Source organism: Stomoxys calcitrans, chromosome 3 (assembly GCF_963082655.1).
Source record: "Stomoxys calcitrans chromosome 3, idStoCalc2.1, whole genome shotgun sequence".
NCBI classification, from domain to species: domain Eukaryota; kingdom Metazoa; phylum Arthropoda; class Insecta; order Diptera; family Muscidae; genus Stomoxys; species Stomoxys calcitrans.
In genome coordinates, this window is record NC_081554.1 from 81,250,485 (window position 1) to 81,273,972 (window position 23,488).

The 23,488-nt window shown below is 39.3% G+C and overlaps 1 protein-coding gene across 7 annotated transcripts in view; it reads left to right on the forward strand.

Annotated features, from left to right (window-relative positions):
- LOC106084948 (sodium-dependent noradrenaline transporter) overlaps positions 1 to 23,488 on the forward strand; it is a 54,948-nt gene that overhangs the window by 21,060 nt on the left and 10,400 nt on the right. For 3 of the 7 annotated variants that reach the window (XM_013248931.2, XM_013248932.2, XM_059364203.1), the window contains exons 2-5: positions 6,998 to 7,973; positions 12,102 to 12,233; positions 12,297 to 12,475; positions 18,055 to 18,095. In XM_013248931.2, the coding sequence (XP_013104385.1) occupies positions 7,547 to 7,973; positions 12,102 to 12,233; positions 12,297 to 12,475; positions 18,055 to 18,095 (779 nt within the window). In that variant the 5' untranslated portion in view covers positions 6,998 to 7,546. Of the gene's footprint in view, positions 1 to 3,236; positions 3,252 to 6,997; positions 7,974 to 12,101; positions 12,234 to 12,296; positions 12,476 to 18,054; positions 18,096 to 23,488 lie in introns of those variants that run through there. The other 4 variants (XM_059364205.1, XM_059364206.1, XM_059364207.1 and 1 more) reach the window with 4 other exon arrangements.

Genomic DNA, 23,488 nt, shown 5'->3' on the forward strand with positions numbered 1-23,488 from the left:
CAAAACCCGCCAAATGGGTATATAGACCAATCACGATAATATAGAGCTCAACAATAGAAAACAAGTAAAAAGGCGTTAAGTTCGGCCGGGCCGAACTTTGGATACCCACCACCTCGGGTATATATGTAAACCACCTTTCATCAAAATTCGGTGAAAATTTCATACCTTATACTCATATACCTCATACCGATCTGAACTATATACGACACGCATGTCGAAAAGCCGAAGATAAGTCACTGTGTCAAATTTCAGTGAAATCGGATTATAAATGCGCCTTTTATGGGGCAAAGACTTTAAATCGAGATATCGGTCTACATGGCAGCTATATCCAAATCTGGACCGATTTGGGCCGAGTTGCATAAACATGTCGAGGAGCCTAACACTAAGCACTGTCCCAAATTTCGGCGAAATCGGACAATAAATGCCTCTTTTATGGGCCCTAAACCTTAAATCCAGAGATCGGTCTATATGGCAGCTATATTCAAATCTGGACCGATCAGGGCAAAATTGAAGAAGGACGTCGAAGAGCCTAACCAAACTCACTGTCTCAAATTTCAGCGACATCGGACAATAAATGCGTCTTTTATGGCCCCAAAACCTAAAACATAGATATCGGTCTATATGGCAGCTATATCCAAATCTGGACCGATCTGTGCGATATTGAAGAAGTATGTCAAGGGGCTTAACTTAACTCACTGTTCCAAATTTCGGGGACATCGGGCAATAAATGAGCATATTATGGGCCCAAAACCATAAATTAAGAAATCGGTCTATATGGTAGCTATATCCAAATTTGAACCGATCTGGACCAAATTGAAGAAATATGCCAAAGGGCCTAACACATCTCACTGTCCCAAATTTCAGCAAAATCGGATAATGAATGTGGCTATTATGGGCCTTACACCATAAATCGGAGGATCGATCTTTATGGCAGCTATATCCAAATCTGGACCGATCTGAGCCAAATTAACGAAGGATGTCAAAGGGCCTAAGACAACTCACTGTCCCAAATTTCAGCGAAATCGGACCATAAATGTGGCTTTTATGGGCCTTAGACCCTAAATCGGAGGATCGGTCTATATGGCAGCTATATCCAAATCTGAACCGATCTGGACCAAATTAAAGAAACATGTCAAAGGGCCTAAGACAACTCACTGTCCCAAATTTAAGCGAAATCGGACCATAAATTTGGCTTTTATGGGCCTTAGACCCTAAATCGGAGGATCGGTCTATATGGCAGCTATATCCAAATCTGAACCGATCTGAGCCAAATTGACAAAGGATGTCGAAGGGCCTAACACAACTCACTGTCTCAAATTTCAACAAAATCGGATAATAAATGTGGCTTTTATGGGCCTTAGACCCTAAATTGGAGGATCGATCTATATGGCAGCTATATGCAAATCTGGACCGATCTGAGCCAAATTGACGAAGGATGTCGAAGGGCCTAACACAACTCACTGTCCCAAATTTCAGCAAAATCGGATAATAAATGTGGCTTTTATGGGCCTAAGACCCTAAATCGGCGGATCGGTCTATATGGGGGCTATATCAAGATATAGTCCGATATTGCCCATCTTCGAACTTAACCTGCTTATGGACAAAAAAAGAACCTGTGCAAAATTTCAGCTCAATATCTCTATTTTTAAAGACTGTAGCGTGATTTCAACAGACAGACGAACAGACGGACAGACGGACGGACATGGCTAGATCGTCTTAGATTTTTACGCTGATCAAGAATATATATACTTTATAGGGTCGGAAATGGATATTTCGATGTGTTGCAAACGGAATGACAAAATGAATATACCCCCATCCGTCGGTGGTGGGTATAAAAAACGAATTTGTTATCCAATTGAAGTGTCATGTGTTTGGGGAACTGCCCCACCCGAAAACACCTCCCTATTATATAAAAGCTATTATATGTTTAAATTGATTGATTTTCGGGAAATTGATTCTCATTTTCAGGACAAAGTCCCTAGGGTCAATCCCACCCTCAAATGGAATTTATTTACCGATCATGTCATTATGGAGCTCATATAAAATGTATTTGAAAGTAGAGCACGAAGTGTAAATGTACATTAAGGGCCAAGTGTCTCTCTTAACCGGAAATATTTACCAATCCAATAATATAGGACCCAAAAGAAAGGTATTTGGGAGTGGAGTAAAAATTACTCAGGAACCAAGAAGGGGCACACTTCTCACACATCAATGAAAGCTTTTCGATTCAAGTTTGAACTCAATGATAAGGGAGTCCATTGCAGGATATTGTCTGGCTTTAGACCATTGTTTAATGTTTTCTATTCAAAGAAAAGTATAGCAAAAAACATTTAAAAGTCAGTAAAGAATGTGTTGTTGCTAGAAGCATTTGAGTGGTTTCCTGTATCGCGATTTCATTTTCGACCAAGAAAAATCATCAGCAGGAGATGGATCATAGTGCGTTACAACCATTCCAACTAGGGAAAGTTGTAAAACACACATCTGAATTTCAACAGGTTGACTCATAAGCACAATAGAAAACAAGTCAAATCTTCCTTCTCTTATTCAAATCCAATTTATCCAACGATACTAATAGTAACATACACAAACATCTTTTGCAAATCTCTTTTGTTTTTCGCGCGGCAATCGCCCCTGTTTGTTAACAATAAAATCCATCGACTTTAGATGGCCCGCCAGCACTCGTTTTGCGAAGGGACAACTCTGTTTGGAATTGTGGTCCAAATATGTGTCCGTATTATCATCTATTTAAACAGCGTCGCACCGAGCGCCATTGCATTGTTGTAGTTGATATTCATTTTCACTTTTCCAGTATTTAATTAAACTGTCTTTTCAACAATGCGGGATCAGAGTGTTGGTTTGTATGTACTAAAAAAAAAAGAAAAAATTAAAATACATTTAAGCTACACACTCGCACATAGGAACACTTTTGCCATAATGCCCAAAACATTTGTTTACTTTACAGAGTTATTTTTTTAATTTTAGTCTTTAACGCGATACGTATCGTGATAGATCAAGTACGTCAATTTGTCTTGTGTCCCATAATTTGAGGTTTCATCCACCATCAGTGGAACGAATTGTCACAATTTAATTAAGAAGATTGAGATTTAAAAAAAAAATTAAGTTTTGCAGTGCAGAATATGATTTGCGTTGAACCTATGGAGTGTGTGAATTAATTTATCATGTTCCCAAATTTGGAATTGTAAACAAAAGTGAACAACAAAAGCAAAAGTTTAATGGTCGAAAATCTAAGTGTAAATATGTGTTAAGTTCGATCGAACTGAATCTTATGTACCCTCCACCACGCGTTCAACAAATTTCCTGGATGTTTTATTTCTTTGCGAACTTTTTAAGGCCATGCTTGGGTGTTGGAAGTTTGAATAGGAGACTATATGGAAAATTACATCTTATTTGAAGATGAATAGTGATTTGTAAATAATCAAAAGGCAAAGTAAAAGAACTTTAAGAGAGCTATACAAGTTTTTAAGCTGCTCAATAGAATAGAACACGATTTTAGACCCAGCACACATGGCAGACTGCAGATAGTAGCCTCAATAAATTAGCGCATTTTTTTGTAACATCCAAAAGAAGAAGACGTGAATCCATTGATGAGTATATGGAACGTCTCAGAATTACTTGCCGATTCGATTAACAAAATTCATCTGTGTGTCCGCCTCTCTGTCCATGTTAATTTGTGTACAAACTGCAGTTTGCATATTTGATCGGATCACGATCTAAGCGCAACAACGATGTCAGCTGACACTTTTTCATGGCACGAGACCCAGTAGAGCCTGGCACCTATTCTTTTGGCTCCAAGAAGCTCTTTGCATCTTCTTCTCGACCGGGCAGCCGCTCATTGATAAACATCGCCTACTGAGCCTTCAGGATGGCGAACACCTTCGCCTTAAGACGCCCCACCCGTTCAGATACCTATATGATTCTCTAAATCCAAGAAATACTCTGAAGTCTCTTGCCCCGTTGCTTCCATCCCATTTGAAACTATCCCTGGAAAGGACGCAGTACCCACAGCCTAGAACTCCCTTTTCGGAAAATCGACGAATTGCCTGTCAATAAAAAAGAACTCTTCTGGTATGAAATCCGTCGCAATGCATATAACATGCCCCAGCGGAATACAAAAATTCCCAAAGTTCAAACTTTGGAACTCCAGGTTTCAGACACCCTCAGTCTGAGGGTGATCTTCGTTGCCAAGCACCCAACAAATTGCAAATTTGCCCATGAATATTCCATTAAGGAACAGGACATCGCTAGCCCCAGCAGAATACAAGAATTCCCAAAGTTCAAACTTTGGAACTCCAGGTTCACGACACCCTCAGTCTGAGGGTGATCTTCGTTGCCAAGCACCCAACAAATTGCAAATTTGCCCAAGAACATCCCATTAAGGAACAGGACAAACTTCTCACATGTCAATGAGTGCTGTAGAATTCAAATTTAAGCTGAATGATAAGGAACCTCCTTTTTTTTAGCCAAGTCCGAACGGCGTGCCTCACCTCTCTTAGAAGGTAAGCCTTTGCACTCAACATGAAGGTGCAAAGGGTTAACATCGAGAGAGCTATTCAACATCTCTCTAGGGGTACTCCTCTAGGCTCTAGAAATTAGCACCGTCGCGGATCAGTTCTCTATAACCCAATGTCACAAAAGACATACATAGGTGAGAATCGGTCAAGCAACTGCCTTGAACGTCCTCTGGACCGTCCCCAGCCTTAGCCCCTAACTCTTCGCTATCGAGTTGCGACAAGTTCCTTGAGAGCACCCAACTTTAGGCTCCTAGTTAAAAGTAACCAGCTCAGACTTTCTGGGACTTATGCCTAGCCGGTTGGCCCCTGCCCTTCCAAACATCTTCCACAACGCCTACTAAACGAAGTCAGTTATGATAGAGAGGAAATGGTCATTCACGATGTTGACGACATCATCGGAGTAGGCAACTGCCATAACCCTCTCCTTCACGAAAGAATCCATCACAATCGATTTCGACCGATATCCGTCCACATACTAGAACACAAAGAACAAGTAAAAGCGTGCTAAGTTCGGTCGGGCCGAATCTTTTATATCCTCCACCATGGATTGCATTTGTCAAGTTCTTTGAATGACTTTTTATACCCTCCACCATAGGATGGGGGTATACTAATTTCGTCATTCTATTTGTAACACCTCGAAATATGCGTCTGAGACCCTATAAAGTTTATATTCTTGATCGCCACGCATTTTAAGTCGATCTAGCCAAGTCCGTCCGTGTGTATGTCGAAAGCACGCTAACCTTCGAAGGAGTAAAGCTAGCCGCTTGAAATTTTGCAAAATTACTTCTTATTAGTGTAGGTCGGTTGGGATTGTAAATGGGCCAAATCGGTACATGTTTTGATATAGCTGCCATATAAACCGATCTTGGGTCCTGACTTCTTGAGCCTCTAGTGGGCGCAATTCTTGTCCGATTTGACTGAAATTTTGCACGTAGTGTTTTGGTATCACTTCCAACAACTGCGCCAAGTATGGTTTAAATCGGTCCATGTTTTGATTTAGATAAACCGATCTTGGGTCTTGACTTTTTGAGCCTCTAGAGGGCGCAATTCTCATCCGATTTGACTGAAAATTTGCCTGAGGTGTTTTGTTATCACTTTCAATAACTGCGCTAAGTATGGCGCAAATCGGTACATAACCTGATATAGCTGTCATATATAAACCGATCTTGGGTCTTGAGTTCTTGAGCCTCCAGAGGGCGCAATTTTCGTCCGATTTGACTGAAAATTTGCACGTGGTGTTTTGATATCACATCCAACAACTGCGCTAAATATGGTTCAAATCGGTTTGTGTTTTGATATAGCTGCCATATAAACCGATCTTGGGTCTTGACTTCTTGAGCCTCTAGAGGGCGCAATTCTTATCCGATTTGACTGAAATTATGCACGTAGTGTTTTGGTATCACTTCCAACAACTGCGCTAAGTATGGTTCAAATCGGTCTGTGTTTTGATGTAGCTGCCATAAAAACCCATATTGGGTCTTGACTTCTTGAGCCTCTAGAGGGCGCAATTCTCGTCCGATTTGACTTAAATTTTGCAAGTGGTGTTTTGGTATCACTTTCAACAACTGCACTAAATATGTCCATTATCGGTCCATGTTTTGATATAGCTAAACCCATCTTGGGTCTTGACTTCTTGAGCCTCTAGAGTGCGCAATTTTCGTCCGATTTGACTGAAATTATGCACGTAGTGTTTTGGTATCACTTTCAGCCATTGTGCCAAGTATAGCGCAAATCGGTTCATAATCTGTTATAGCTGCCATATAACCCGATTTTGGATCTTGACTTCTTGAAATTCTAGAGGGCGCAATTCTCATCCGATTTGGCTGAAATTTTGCACGAGGTGTTTTGTTATGACTTCCAATAACTGTGCTAAGTATGGCATAAATCGAAATAGAACCTAATATATTTGCCATATAAACCGATCTGGGATCTTGACTTCTTGAGCCTCTAGAGGGCGCAATTCTCATCCGATGTGGCAGAAATTTTCTACAACGTCTTTTCTCATGACCTTCAACATATGTGTCTAATATGGTCCGAATCGATCAATAGTTTATACAGCTCCCATATAAACCTCTCTCCCGATTTTGCTTCTTCAGCCCCTACAAGGCGCAATTCTTATCCGAATGAGCTGAAATCTTGCACAAAGACTCCTACAATGTTCGGCATTCATTTATGGTCCGAATCGGACTATAACTTGATATAGCTCCAATAGCATAACAGTTCTTATCCAATATTCTTTGTTTGCCTTAAAAGAGATACCGCGCATAGAACTCGACAAATGCGTTCCATGGTGGAGTGTATATAAGATTCGGCCCGGCCGAACTTAGCACGCTCTTATTTGTTTTTAAACCCTTCACCCTGTTCAACTTCGCTGCCCTGTATTAAGCTTAAAAGTCTCATTTTGAACCGCTCTGCGTCATTGACTAGTTAACCGCAACTACATAGGTGTTGATTTTTTTTTGTAGATTGAATATGATAGCTATATAATTATATAAATGGCAATTGCTACAACTATTCTAAAATTCCAAGAACTGTGGCTTGGCGAATTCAAAATTTGATTTGGCAGCCCCTCTCTTCGTGCTTCGTTCAACTAAACAATGATTAACCTAAACAGAATGTGTAATACAACAACACTTATCGCTTGTGTACAATGAATAACTAATTGATGATTCAAATTCAGCTGGAGATTGCAGTTATCGACAGCAAATCAGTTAAAACACACAAAACAAAATCCCATATGTCTATGTAGAACGCCAACAAAAACAACAACAATAAACCCCCCCATAGGTGCACACCATAAATTAGCAGTCAAGTGATACTTAATACCCAGATCAGACAACAGCATCTGGCGAAACAATTTGTGGCAGCAAAAGCTCAACTTTGTTTTGAACCTCGCCAGATAACGACAACGTCTTCTCAATTGAATATCGTCTGCTGCATATAGCAACAACATAAATGGTCATCAGATAACAGATAGACACAGCAAGGCAGCAGGGCAGAGTTAGCAGAGTGCAATGAAATCTTTCTACACTGAAGCGAAGAACCATTTAAGCAATTGCACTCGCATAATTTCCGTGTCAGACGAAACTACTACGCCCGCCGCCCATCAAAACTACAAACATGAACTTGAACACGAACACGAATACGAGTACGACTGTGACACGGATATCACATCTACGGAGGCCACAATGTCGCCCCACGCGGAACACTATGACAATGGCATGCAGAGGTTATCATCCTCCACACCATCGGGTCTAGGCATGAACAACAATTTCATTACATCCACCACAACATATGACACTTTGCAAAGGCCTTTCAAACCTGACAAATTGAGAGGTCGTTGGTCTACGGCAGCCGATTTCTATTTTGCCTGCATCAGCCATGCCTTTGGCTCAGTTATCTTCTCGGAATTGGCTCTATATGTGTCCGTCTGTGCGGGAGGTAAGTCATTTTGTATTCCCATATAGCCATCATTCATAATGGATTCACTCAAGCTCATTATATGAAGTGCATTTGAATGAATTCAGACAAATTGCCACTTGTCATCGAGATTAATAACATTTGAATAGAGCAGTAATAGTTTTAATAGTATAATTTAAGAGAGGCATATGAAAAGGGGAGTTAAGGTACTCTGAGAAAAACTTAAAGAAATAGCATATAATTTCATTACTAGATTCTATTATAATGAAATATTCTCTAAGCAAAGTTTTGAAACGATTTTTACTTCAATGCCAAAATATCAGAGAAAAAATCTCAAGAGGTTCAGGTTCACTCGGAAGGCCGTTCTGGCTGAGACCCTAGTATGCGGTAGGAAAATAAAGGAGAACAAGAAAAAAGTTAAAAAGTGTAAGTTCGGACGTGCCGAACTTTGGGTAATAAATATAGCTTTTATGGGCTTCAGACCCTTAATCGGCATATCGGTCTATATGACAGCTAAATTTAAATATCGTCCGATCATTATAATATCTGGGTCAGATGGCGGAAGGCTTAAAAAACTCACTGATTCACATTTCAGTGAAATCGGGTAATAATTAAAGCTTTAATGGACGTCAGACCCTCAATCGGCATATCGGTCTATATGACTGCTATATCTAAATATAGTCCGATCTGAACCATATTCAGGTCGGATATCAAGAATAACTCACTGTTTCAAATTGCAGCGAAATCGGGTAAAAGCTTTTATGGGCTCAGACCCTTAACCGGTAGATCGGTCTACATGGCAGTTATATCTAAATATAGCCCGATCTGAGCCATAATTGGGGTCGGATGTCGGGAGGCCTAAAACTATTTCCTGTTTCAAATTCCAGCGAAATCTGGTAATAAATGCAGCTTTTATGGGTTCCAAACCCTTAATCGGCAGTCCGGTATATATGGCAGCTATATTTAAATATAGTCCGATCTGAATCATTCTAAGGTCAGATATCGGGATGCTTAAACCAGCTCACTGTTTCAATTTTCAGTGATATCGGGTAATAAATAAAGCTTTTATGGGCATCAGATCCTAAATCGGCAGATCGATCTATATGGCAGCTATCTGGTTGACTGATCATCGCTCAGCCCAAACGGCTGAAGCTAGAATCATGTAATTTTGCACGAATGTTGGTATTGAGTCATAAGCATGGGATAAGGCTGGATTTGGTGATATTCGTGCTAAGAGGTACTAAAAGATAGCAAAAAGTACGAAATGGTACATATTTGGCCAGCGCGAACGGAATGGGCTAGAATTATGTTCTTGGGCTGAAATTAAAGACCGTCTCAAAAAAATAAGTTTTGGTAACAAATATTTTGGAAAATCGTACTGGAAGTGGGAGAAATAGTACGTTTAGTACCGCAATTGGTACTATTTGCTACTTTTTTTTGCAAATCGAACTAGAGCTCTGAGTTTTAGAACTGAGGTACTATGTGGCAACCTTAGTTGGGTGACTATAAGAGTTTTTGGAAATTTGCACATTTATGTACTAAAAAAATTACCAACAAGTAAAAAGGCGTTAAGTTCGGCCGGGCCGAACTTTGGATACCCACCACCTCGGGTATATATGTAAACCACCTTTCATCAAAATTCGGTGAAAATTTACCTCATACCTCATACCGATCTGAACTATATACGACACGGATGTCGAAAAGCCTAACATAAGACTTTGTCAAATTTCAGTGAAATCGGATTATAAATGCGCCTTTTATGGGACCAAGACTTTAAATCGAGATATCGGTCTACATGGCAGCTATATCCAAAAATGGACCGATTTGGGCCAAGTTGCGTCAACATGTCGAAGAGCCTAACACTAAGCACTGTCCCAAATTTCGGCGAAATCGGACAATAAATGCCTCTTTTATGGGCCCTAAACCTTAAATTCAGAGATCGGTCTATATGGCAGCTATATTCAAATCTGGACCGATCTGGGCAAAATTTAAGAAGGACGTCGAAGAGCCTAACTAAACTCACTGTCTCAAATTTCAGCGACATCGGACAATAAATGCGTCTTTTATGGCCCCAAAACCTAAAACCTAGATATCGGTCTATATGGTACCTATATCCAAATCTGGACCGATCTGTGCGATATTGCAGAAGTATATCAAGGGGCTTAACTTAACTCACTGTTCCAAATTTCGGGGACATCGGGCAATAAATGAGCATTTTATGGGCCCAAAACCATAAATCAAGAAATCGGTCTATATGGCAGCTATATCCAAATCTGAACCGATCTGGACCAAGCTAAAGAAACATGTCAAAGGGCCTAAGACAACTCACTGTCCCAAATTTCATCGAAATCGGATAGTAAATGTGGCTTTTATGGGCCTTAGACCCTAAATCGGAGGATCGGTCTATATGGCAGCTATATCCAAATCTGTACCGATCTGGTCCAAATTAACGAAGGAAGTTGAAGGTCCTAACACAAATCCCTGTCCCAAATTTCAGCAAAATCGGTTAATAAATGTGGCTTTTATGGGCCTTAGACCCTAAATCGGAGGATCGGTCTATATGGCAGCTATATCCAAATCTGTACCGATCTGGTCCAAATTAACGAAGGAAGTTGAAGGGCCTAACACAAATCCCTGTCCCAAATTTCAGCGAAATCGGATAATAAATGTGGCTTTTATGGGCCTTAGACCCTAAATCGGAGGATCGGTCTATATGGCAGCTATATCCAAATCTGGACCGATCTGAGCCAAATTGACAAGGGATGTCGAAGGGCCTAACACAACTCACTGTCCCAAATTTCAACAAAATCGGATAATAAATGTGGCTTTTATGGGCCTAAGACCCTAAATCGGCGGATCGGTCTATATGGGGGCTATATCAAGATATAGTCCGATATAGCCCATCTTCGAACTTAACCTGCTTATGGACAAAAAAAGAATCTGTGCAAAATTTCAGCTCAATATCTCTATTTTTAAAGACTGTAGCGTGATTTCAACAGACAGACGGACGGACATGGCTAGATCGTCTTAGATTTTTACGCTGATCAAGAATATATATACTTTATAGGGTCGGAAATGGATATTTCGATGTGTTGCAAACGGAATGACAAAATGAATATACCCCCATCCTTCGGTGGTGGGTATAAAAAGGTACGAAAGGTATTCGTACTAAGAGGTACTAAAAGGTAGCAAAAAGTACGAAATGGTCCATATTTGACCAGTGGGAACGGAATGGGCTAGAATTATGTTCTTGGGCTCAAATTAAAGACCGTCTCGAAAAAATAAGTTTAAGTAAAAAATGTTTTGGAAAATCGTACTGGAAGTGGGAGAAATAGTACGTTTAGTACCGCAATTGGTACTATTTGGTATTTTTTTTTGCAAATCGAACTAAAGCTCTGAGTTTTAGAACTGAGGTACTATGTGGCAACCTTAGTTGGGTGACTATAAGAGCTTTTGAAAATTTCAACATTTAGGTACTAAAAAAGGTACCAAAAAGGTACGAAAAGTTTTCGTACTCAGAGGTACTAAAAGGTAGCAAAAAGTACGAAATGGTCCATATTTGACCAGAGCGAACGGAATGGGCTAGAATTATGCTCAAATTAAAGAGCGTCTCGAAAAAACAAGTTTTAGTAAAAAAAAGTTTTGGAAAATCGTACTGGAAGTACGATGTTCATGGAAAATTTAGTAGTTTAGTACCCATGGGATGGATAAGATCTCCTGAATATTACTACTTCTAATAAAAAAGGTTGAAAAAATTTTACTATTACCTGGTCTAACTGTCATATACATTGAATGGGTCCAAATACCTTGAAAAAGCCCAACTTTTCTATCAAATAATAGTACCTGAATGATACCTTGAATCAATCGTTCAATATAATTCTTGAAAGTATGTATAATAATCTACTTGTATGGCTATTTTGTTTTATATTTCTGACGTAATTACAAATAATTGATATTCTGTTAGACGAAGCGTCGTCATTTTTTCTATGTAGTATCAAATGTGCCCATTTCGATTGACAAGTTCATTCAAATGTTATCATAAAATTAAATTAATGTGCACAGACTTTTTATTTGCCCTGCCATTGATCTCATTTAATATTTTTTTTTTTTTTATTTATTAACTAACTTTATTATTTTTTTCAATAACAGCTTGGGCCTTGCTGCCATATCTATGCGGCATTCTTTTATATGCCATCCCCATATTTGGAATTCAAACATTTCTGGGACAATTCTCTACATCCGGCACAATCTCGGTGTTTCGAGTGGCCCCCATATTCAAAGGTAGATTTATAATTGGTTACATATATTTTATCTCTTAAAAATATTTCCCTTATTTTTTTTTAGGCATAGGCTATTCCATTTTGCTACACAATTTAGTTTCTTTATCCTATTATGCAGTAATTGCTTCGGTTCCTTTAGTTTATGCTGTAAATTCTCTATATACTGTGATACCATGGATGAGTTGTAATAATTCATGGAACACCCCCAACTGTTCAACCCATAATACTTATGATGACTACGATGTGAGTATATAACCCCATGAAGTAATTTTGCCAAGAGTATTGAAGATAGAATCGCTGGTTAAAGCAGATACAAAATTTGTAAAACATTGTTATACCCTCCACCAACTATTAGGACTTCGTTCAGTTAATTTTCAAGCATTCAAGAATTTTTGATTAAAGTTTATTCTAAGTCAGTCTTGCGCAAAAGTTACGTCTGATCCCTAATCCAAACAAATTCAGCTAAGCATCCAAATTGGGGATTTAATTATATGGGGGATATATCAATTTATGGACTTAGCGATGTATAAACCATTCAGATTTGAGGTGAGTGTTGAAGGGCTTTAAGGGATTCATAAAATCACATTGGGGAATCGGTTTATATCATGGGCTGTATCTATTTGTGAACTTCTCTGGAAGCATTTAGTGTGGTGGCATATAATAAATCGGATACAAATTAAGGAGTAATGGCTAAACTATATACTAATGTCAAGGAATCTAAAACAAATCACTTTGCGAAATTTCGTCGATATGGGGTATTTAATATACCTTTTGTGGACAAAGGGTTTTAATTCAAGGGATCAGTCAGCTACATCCAAACATTTTCCGATCTAGAGCATTTTAAACACGGAAAACATTTTCAATCTCAATTTTTGAAGATTGAAGCGTGTTTATCCCCTATTCCTTAGTGGAATGCTCATGGGAAATTTAGTATTTAGTAGCGTATCTATAACTGGAAATGTATATAGCTTGCGGATCGGAAATAAATATAAGCATGTGTTGCAAATATATACTAATATTATTCCTTATTCCTTCGTACAACGGCGAAAACTTAAACATATTATTCAGTAATATTTGCAATTGTTTTAATATTCCTACACCCACAGTAAAATCAATATACCGTTTAAAAAATAAAATACGTCAAAACAATGATGCAACAATTATTGTGGACTTAATGTCATCTTATGATAAAAATTATATCTTGAAATCGATGGCTTTTTTCAAACGCACGAATAAAACCCCTCTCCTATTAAACCATATTGGGTTCGATTCAAATTATGTCGTTCACATCAATGAAAATTTGACAGCAGCGAACTACAAAATATTACAGAGCGCACTTAAACTTAAAAGGCAGAAATATGTGGATTCTGCATACTCTTTTCGTGGACTAATTTATGTTAAAAAAATGAGATCTGATCCCCCGCAACAAATTGATGACATCGAGCAGTTAAATAAATTTTTTCGTCAATCCGATGAAATACCTGAACAAACTTCCAACATTTCTTCAATCGTCACAGATCCATAGCACTGTTTCTTTATTTTTTGCAATTATTCACCTAAAATACACTTATATATTTTTAATGTTATCAATTTATTTTTTACTAAAATTTTTTATTATAATTTATTCCTGCTCAATTATCTACATAATAGTCTCAAGCTTTCTAATCTATTTCATCAATCTACAAACTTCAGAAGCATTGCTAACACCTGAAATTCTTGATGAGTAACAACGCTTATAGTTCCAAAGCCAGCCTTAACTGTATGATTAAAATAATGGCAAAACAAAAACCTGGTTTACGTGTGGTACACATCAACGCGCAAAGTCTAAATAACAAAATTGATGAGTTCAGATATGTTTTCTGCAACTCTGGAGTGGACATTATTTGTGTATCTGAGACTTGGTTTCAGCCCACAATATGCGACAGTATCTACAATGTCAATGGATACAAACTCTTAAGAGCTGATAGACAGTCGAATGCTGGCGGAGTAGCTATATATATAAAACTTGGATTACGTTTTACCCTTAAGCTTCGGTCCAATAATGACTCTAGTATGGAGTATCTTTTTATTGAAGTTAGCATGCAAAATAAGGAAACAATTTTGCTAGGTTGTGTTTATAGGCCGAACAACCACGTCGATATCGAACCCGTTAGAAATGTTATTGAAAACTTATCACTCTGCTACAATGATATAATCATCGCAGGCGACTTTAACAGCAACTTGCTACTGGACAACAACATTTCTAACATCATGCAAACACTTGGATTATTCTCCTTTAACACAAGTGTTCCTACTCATTTTACCAACACAAATGCAAGCTTATTGGATTTAGTATTCGTTAACAACTATTCTAAAATACTTTTGTACGATCAGCTGTGTGCTCCTGGTTTTTCGAAACACGATCTTTTATTTTTTATCTATGATGTGCATGTTAATACCACGCCTACAAGTTACACCTACCGGGATTTTAAAAACATCGATCTCAATCTGGTAAACAGTTGCCTTGATAAAATCAATTGGAATTTCATTTATACACTGAGTAGTGTCGATGACCAACTAACGTTTCTGCAAAACAACCTTCTTTTTCTATATAACTACTGTGTTCCTGTTAAAACCAAGGTGGTGAATCACAATCAGCAACCCTGGTTTAATAATAATATTAAAATTTTAATCAAACAGAGAGACCTGGCTTATCAAAGATGGCAACGTTTTAAAACATCGTATCTACATGATATTTTTAAGCATGCCCGGCGTGCAGTTGTAAGAAGCATTAATGCGGCTAAATACGAGTATTACAGCAGGAAGTTTAAATGTGCTGTGGACAGCAAATCAAAATGGAAAACTATTCGCGATATCGGTATTGGCACTATGCAATGCAATACAACTAACGTTAATTTAAATCAATTAAATGAGCTATTTACAAAAGTGGGTAATTCTAGCACCTCTAACGATTTTTATTCATGTCTCCAGACGGTTCCCATTGAACATGATTTTTCATTTCAATGCGTCAATAGTACTGATGTCATGAAAAGTATCACTTCAATTAAGTCCAACGCTGTGGGTACTGATGACGTTAGCCCAATTTTTATGCTCGTCCTGTTGGACCATAGTAAGGCGTTTGACACAGTAAATCATGATATCTTGTGTTCAAAACTCAATAAGCTGTTTTATTTCTCCGATACCGCCTGCAATCTTATTGCGTCTTATTTGTCAAATCGTTCCCAGTGTGTTGTCCTAAATGAACAAAAGTCGAACGTATTGGATATATCGCGAGGTGTGCCTCAGGGCTCTATTCTTGGTCCTTTATTGTTTACCCTATATATAAATGACCTTCCTGACGTCCCTGAGACATGCAGTATACAAATGTATGCGGATGACGTACAACTATATGCTAGTACAAAAGTCGAAGATATCAATAGCTGTATCTCAAAATTCAATAAAGACTTGCAAGCAATCAGCGAATGGGCATGTACAAATTGTTTAAACATAAATCCATCGAAATCTAAACTAATAATTATTGGCAAGACTCCAGCCTCTCAACCCGATATTAACTTAAGAATTTCAGACTCAACTATTCAGCGAGTGGAGTCATCTAGCAATTTGGGTTTGACTTTTAACACCAAGTTGAATTGGACTAACCACATAAATCGAGCTTCCGGCAAAATTCATGGCATGTTGAGAAACCTATGGAAATTACGTACATCGACTCCTCAAGATATTCGCTTATTGCTTGCTAAAACGTATTTAATCCCAACGCTTCTCTATGGATGTGAAGTTTTTGCATGCTGCGGTTATAATGACACAAGGACACTTAATGTTGCCTATAATAATATTGCAAGATATGTCTTTAACAAAGGAAGAAGGGAAAGAATTTCGGAGTTTTCATACCAAATTTTTAATGTCCAATTTGACAACTATCTTAAAATCAAATGTCTATTACAACTGCATAAAATAATTTATACACAAGTACCTCCTTATCTGTACAATCGTTTACAGTTCGCAAGATCCAATAGAGGAAAAAAACTAATTCTACCCAGATTTAGAAAACTTTCTTCAGAACGACAATTCTACATAGGCACACCACGTCTTTGGAACTCGCTCCCCAATAATATTCAATTGTTAAGCAATGCTTCCGCCTTTAAAACTGAACTTTTTAAATTTTATGCTTGATTTATATAATCGTTTTTCATATTCAACCTATATAATGTTAATTCTTACCATAATTACTCTATAATTATTCTTTAAGTATCGTTTGCATTTTTTGTGTGTTCACTTTTAATTCTAGTACAGTCAATTATAAGATATTTCATCTTGTTGTACTAGTAATGTCAATAAATAAATCAAATCAATCAAATCAATCAATCAAATGGAATAAAAACAACAAGGCGTTAAGTTCGGCCGAACTTTGGATACCCACCACCTCGGGCATATATGTAATACACCTTTCGTCACAGTCAGGTAAAAAACTCGAAATTTATGCCCCCATAGCAACTATTTCGAAATATAGTCCAATTTGGACCAAATTCGGCACGGACATTGAGTGGTCTAATAAGTTTAAGTCATTGTTCAATTTTGTAGAACAAAATATTGGACTTTTTGGTGGCTATATTCAAATATAGACCGATCTGGACCATATAAGATAAGAATGTCGAAAAGCCTAACATAAGTCACTATGTCGAATTTCAGTGAAATCGGATTATAAATGCGCCTATTATCGGGCCAAGACTTTAAAACCAAAAATGGCAGCTGTATCCATATCTGGACCGATTTGAGCCAAGTTGCAGAAAATGTAGAAGAGCCTAACACAACTCACTGTCGCAAATTTTAGCGAAATCGCCCAATAAATGCGCCTTTTATGGGCCTAAGGCCTTAAATCGAAAGATCGGTCTATATGGCAGCTATATTCAAATCTGAACTGATCTGTGCCATATTGCAGAAGAATGTCGAAGGGCCTAACACAACTAACTGTAAAACTTTCCCCTAACCGCAATTGCTACGTCATCAGCATACGCGAACACTTTTACACCTTTTTCTTCCAGATACAATAATATATTGCTAATAGCTATATTCCAAAGTAGAGGAGACAGCACACTTCCTTGAGGAGTTCCTCCGCTGACCCATCTTTTTAGATCCACAGATCCCAAGCCTGCTGTAATGCATCTTTCAGTGAGTAAGTTATTAGTAAACTTTCTTACGGTAGAGTTGATGCTCAGAAACTCCAATTTCTTCATGATTGACGTCGGTTTTACGTTCTTGAAAGCACCTTCGATGTTAAGGAATGATACCATTGTATATTCCTTGACAGCGAGAGAACACTCTGTGTAGCCGACTAGGTCATGAAGGGCTGTTTCAGTGGATTTGCCTTTACTATATGCATGCTAAGCCAGGGAATCAGTCTATCAGACACAGCTTGTGATTCAACCGGTGATACATCACAATTGTATGGAAACATTATAATGTTATGCACTGATATAATAAATATTGGGGACAGGAGTTGAGATTTAAAGGTTAAGTTAAAGGATCAGGATATATATGTATGCAATATGGGGAGAACTTGGAGATAGAATGCTTTCGGCAGGTGGATGGATAAATATCGGCAGACTGACGATATCTGAAGAATATCTTGACGATTCACAATACACAAACTTTGAAGAGTTTTATATCACTATTCTGAAATGTTATCATACATTTGAACTCCTGTAATGAAGATTATGAAAAGGATATAACAATAATGGTTTTTACTAGCGCATCTATCTTTATTCTCTGGCCAAATTATTGTTATCCATTATGAAAAGTATCTATAAATCTGACGTTTTCCTTAGGAAGTAGAAATATATCCACATGCCTCGGAGGAATATTTCCGGTAAGTAGTATTAAATTAATATATTAATATTATTCACAACACATAAAAAATGAGAAGTTCGATTTGGCCAAATCTTGGAAATCGACCATCATGGATTGTATCAAAAAAATCTACACATTTGAACTTAATCGGAGGGCTTTAGTGTACTTTACTGACGAAATTGTGTTGAAATCTATTCAGCAAATCGTTTTAATTGGTAGCTATATCATGTTATAGGCCGATATAGACATTACCTACCATAGCTGTTGGAATTCATAATGAAACGCTACATGCAAAATTTAATTCCAATGGGATAACAATTGCAGCTGCCAGAGGCTGAAGATGACAATTCGGCAAATAGGTGTATATGGGAGCTATATAACGGGCTTGTTGGAAGACATAATGCTAATAAGGGGTAAGGATCCTAACCAGGTTTTCAGAAGAACCGAAAGGGTCTTGCAGATGGCATATGACTGGGGTTGTTAACTCAGATAATACCGCCAATTTAATGCACCACGTGTTCTCAATTGAACGATTTTGTATCTGAAAGGGTTAAATACTTAGGTATGATCTTGGAAAGGAAACTGAATTGGAAGTGTCATGTCATATTCAGGAGCGTACCGAGAAGGCTCACAGACGTAGGGCACTATGTAGACGGGCAGTGGACTTGAAATGGGGCCTGAATCCGAATATATCTGGGTTGAAATTGAGACCCGTAGGTCTACCCCTGTCGTATGTCATCTGCAAGACCTTTTCGGTTCTTCTGAAAATCTGGTTAGGATCCTTACCCCTTATTAACATTATAACATCGTCTGCGCAGCGGACGGGTTCAAATCCCTTCTCAGTCAGCATCCGTCATAAGTTATTTTTGGTGGTCACCCATAGGAGTGCCTATAAAATGCCCCCCGTGGCGTGCCCTGTGCCATATTCTCCTTTATATATATGTCATGAGACCAACAATTAATCCACCTGTTCCTTAGCATATGGTTTATGCATAAGGATTGGATCAGTGTGGCGGTACTTACGATGCCAATGCATACCGCCAATGTGTATGTCCTGGCATTGAAGGATTCTGCTATTTTATGCATAACCACGCGCAGGGCAGTCGCCACCGACCTTCCCTTGACATACGCATGCTGTTTGTGTTTGAGCAGTTTGCTGGACCTACTCTTTATAACGGTAGGCCTTTGGTTTCGCATGACATGCCTTGTGTTTCCCCTAAGTACCGGTGTCTTTTAGTCGCAAAAGCCGTGCAATGGCATAGGAAATGCTCCAACGTTTCATCATATCCCGCATGCCCTACACATGTAATCACTTGCCGCACTGATTTTACATAAGTGAGCTCGTAGTCCTATGTGTCCCGATATGATACCGAGAGCTATACTGACCTCCTGACTTACAGGAAGTTCGTTGGACTTGGAATGGCGTCACTACAACAGCAAAGGATGTCGAACTATTCTACAGCTGCCATAACACAAGGCATGATTTTGTCTGTGGTTAGTCGGAGACTGAAACACCTAGTCTTCAGCTTTACTCCGGTGGATGAGAGGCTAGCCACAATCCGTATAAAAGCCAAATTCTTACACATCAGCCTTATTTGTGCCCATGCCCCGACGGAAGACAAATACGAGCAGACCAAGGATATTTTCTACGAGCGCCTAGAGAGAGAATATGACCGCTGCCCCGCCCATGACATTAAAATCGTTCTGGGAGATTTTAATCCGAAGATAGGGAAGGAAGACATTTTTAGTCCAACTGTCGGAAAGTTTAGCCTCCACAAGATAACGTCCAGTAATGGGTTTAGGTTGTTGGGTTTCGCCGCGACTAAAAACATGGTAGTTAGTATCACCAGATTTCAACATAAAGAAATTCACAAAGCCACATGGATGTCACCCGATCAACCAAATTGATCACATTTTGATAGATGGAAGGCATTCATCCAGCGTGTTAGATGTACGATCGATCCGTGGAACAAATATAGAATCGGATCATTACCTTGTTGCAGCAAAGGTTCGCACCCGTTTGAACATGGCGAGGAAAGTACGATCTGACACTGCACGGAAGCTGGACATTGAAAAGCTGCAAACACAACAGATGGCAGCGGCACACTCCACTCGACTGACCGAACTGCTTGATGAAAGCACTCCTTGTTCCAATGATATAATGGCGCAGTGGCAAACTGTTGCCAACTCCATGGAAAATGTCGCGAAATCCGTACTTGGATACATGAAGCCTTCTCCAAGAAACCCATGCTACTACCAAGAGTGTCGAGATCCTACTGAAACCAAGAATGCGGCATATAGGACAACCCTGCAATCAGTAGCAACGCGCCAGATGAAGGAGAGGTATCGGGAGAAAAGGAGAGAGGAGAAACGTCTATTCCGCAGAAAGAAAAAGGAAATGGACAGACGAGAGTGTGAGCGAATTGAGATGTACAGGAGTCAGAATGAAGTCCGGAAATTCTACCAAAGAATTAAACATCAAACCGATGGCTTTGGTACAGGCACATCCTCCTGCAGAGACAAAGAAGGAAATCTGGTAACTTACACAGATAGCATGTTGAAGATATGGAAAGAACATTTTACCCAACTGCTAGTGTCCGACGTTGGCGGCGAAGAGGATACCGCAGAACCAATCCCTGATGATGGTATAGAATGTTTACCTCCTAGTCAGAATGAGGTCCAAGTAGCAGTGATCCGACTAAAGAACCACAAGGCAGCAGGAGCCGACGGGTTACCCGCTGAACTATTTAAGACCGGAGGAGACAGGCTGATAAGACGTATGCATCAGCTTATCTTCGCAATCTGGCTAGAAGAACGCATACCCGATAATTGGAACCTCAACATACTATGTCCCGTACACAAGAAAGGAGACAAGACGGAATGTGCCAACTACAGAGGAATAAGTCTCCTACCCATCGCATACAAGATGCTCTCGAAAGTACTGTGTGAAGGATTAAAACCTAAAGGTAATTGGGCTCTATAAATGCTGCTTTAGACCTGGTAAATCCACCCTAGACCAGATATTCACACTGCGCCAAATCCTGGAAAAGACCCGAGAAGGACAAATCAACACCTACCATCTCTTTGTTGAATACAAACCCGCCTTCGATACTCCTTTAGGTTGAAAGGTATTTCAAGCCATGTCTGAGTTTGGTATCCCTGCAAAATTAATAAGACTCTGCAGGATGACACTTATTGATACGCGTTCCTCAGTAAGAGTAGGAAAGAATCTCTCGGAACCTTTTCATACCAAACGAAGTTTCAGACAAGGAGGCAGCCTATCGTGTGATCTCTTTAATATCCTATTGGAGAAGATTATATGAGATGCAGATGTAAATAGATATGACACACTAATCACAAGAGAGTACATGCTACTCGCCTATGCCGACGACATCGATATCATAGGTCGGTCACTGGAAGTAGTAACTGCAGCCTTTGAAAGAATCGAAAAAGAGTCAGTGAAAATGGGTCTGGCAGTAAATGGAGATAAGATGAAATGGATGGTTTCAACTCCCAAAAAGCCTTGCACAACCGAGCAGATAAAGAAAATGGTGAAAGTTGGGAACCACAACTTTCAGATAGTCAGTAAGTTTATCTACCACGGCACCGCCGTAACCGAAACGAATGACACCAGTTTTGAGATAAAGCGAAGAATAATACTGTCAAACAGATGCTACTTTGGACTAAGTAATCAGTTTAGAAACAAGGCCACCTCTCGACAGACGAAGACTACACTTTACAAGACACTGATATTACCCGTGCTGTTATATGGTTCTGAAGCATGGGTACTTGTGAAAGCAGATGAGGCATTGCTTGGAGTATTTGAGAGAAAGATTCTTCGTAAAATATATGGACCAGTTTGCGTTAATGGAGAATATAGGCGACGTATGAACTACGAGCTGTATGAGCTGTATGACGACGATAGTACAAGCATCAAAATGAAGAAGCTCCATCAAAGAAGTCTTTTGAAGGCAAACGCAAAGGTACACGCAAACCGGGAAGACCAAAAGCCCGATGGAAAGATCAAGTTGTGGGAGACACCTCGAAACTTGTTGTCAGAGATTTTAGAATGAGCGCAGAAGATCGAGGCGCTTGGATCGCTATTCTACGTTCGGCTAGTGGAAGAAATATTCGGTCATGGCCAGTTAAAGTAAAGTAAAGTAATACTGGCAAACAGATGCTACTTTGGACTAAGTAAGCAGTTTAGAAACAAGGCCACCTCTCGACAGATGAAGACTACACTATACAAGACACTGATACTACCCGTGCTGTTATTGCAAATTTTGCCCATGAACATTCCACTAAGGAACAGGGGCAAACTTCTCACATATCAATGAGTGCAGTCCGATTCAAATTTAAGATCAATCATAAGGGGCCTCCTTTTTATAGCCGAGTCCGAACGGCGTGCCGCAGTGCGACAGCTCTTTGGAGAGAAGTTTTACATGGCATAGTACCTCACAAATGTTGCCAGCATTAGGAGGGGAAACCACCGCAGAAAATTTTTTTCTGATGGTCTCGCCAGGATTCGAACCCAGGCGTTCGGCGTCATTTAGTGTCCGATTTCGTCGAAATTTGGGACAGTTAGTTAAGTAAAGCCCTTAGACATTCTTCTTCAATTTGGCTCAGGTCGGTTCAGATTTGGATATAGCTGCCATATAGACCGATCTCTCGATTTAAGGTTTTGGGGCCATAAAAGGCGCATTTATTGTCCGATGTCGCCGAAATTCGGGACAATGAGTAAGGTTAAGCCCCTTGACATACTTCTGCAATATAGCACAGATCCGTTCAGATTTGGATATAGCTGCCATATAGACCGATTTCTCGATTAAAAGTTTTGAGCCCATTTATTTTCCGATGTCGCTGAAATTTGGGACAGTGAGTTGTGTTAGGACCTTCGATATCCTTCTTCAATTTGGCCCAGATCGGCCCAGATTTGAATATAGCTGCCTATGGACCGATCTCTCGATTTAAGGTTTTGGGCCCATAGAGGCGCATTTATTGTCCGATGTCGCCTAAATTTGGAACAGTAAGTTAAGCTGGGCCCTTCGACATTCTTCTTCAATTTGGCTCAGATCGGCCCAGATTTGGATATAGCTGCCATATAGACCGGTCTCTCGATTTAAGGTTTTGGGGCAATAAAAAGCGTATTTACTCTCGAATTTCGGTGAAATTTGGGACAGGCTCTTCGACTTCCGTGTCGTAAACGGTTCATATCGGTGATTTATTTAGGCATTTTTATACCCTCCACCATAGGTGGGGGTATACTAATTTCGTCATTTGCCTGAAATTTTGTACGACGGATCCTCTCATGACCATCAACATATGTGTTTATTATGGTATGAATCGGCGATACAGCTCCCATATAACTCCCATATAAATCGGTCTCTCTATTTTACTTCTTGAGCCCCCAAA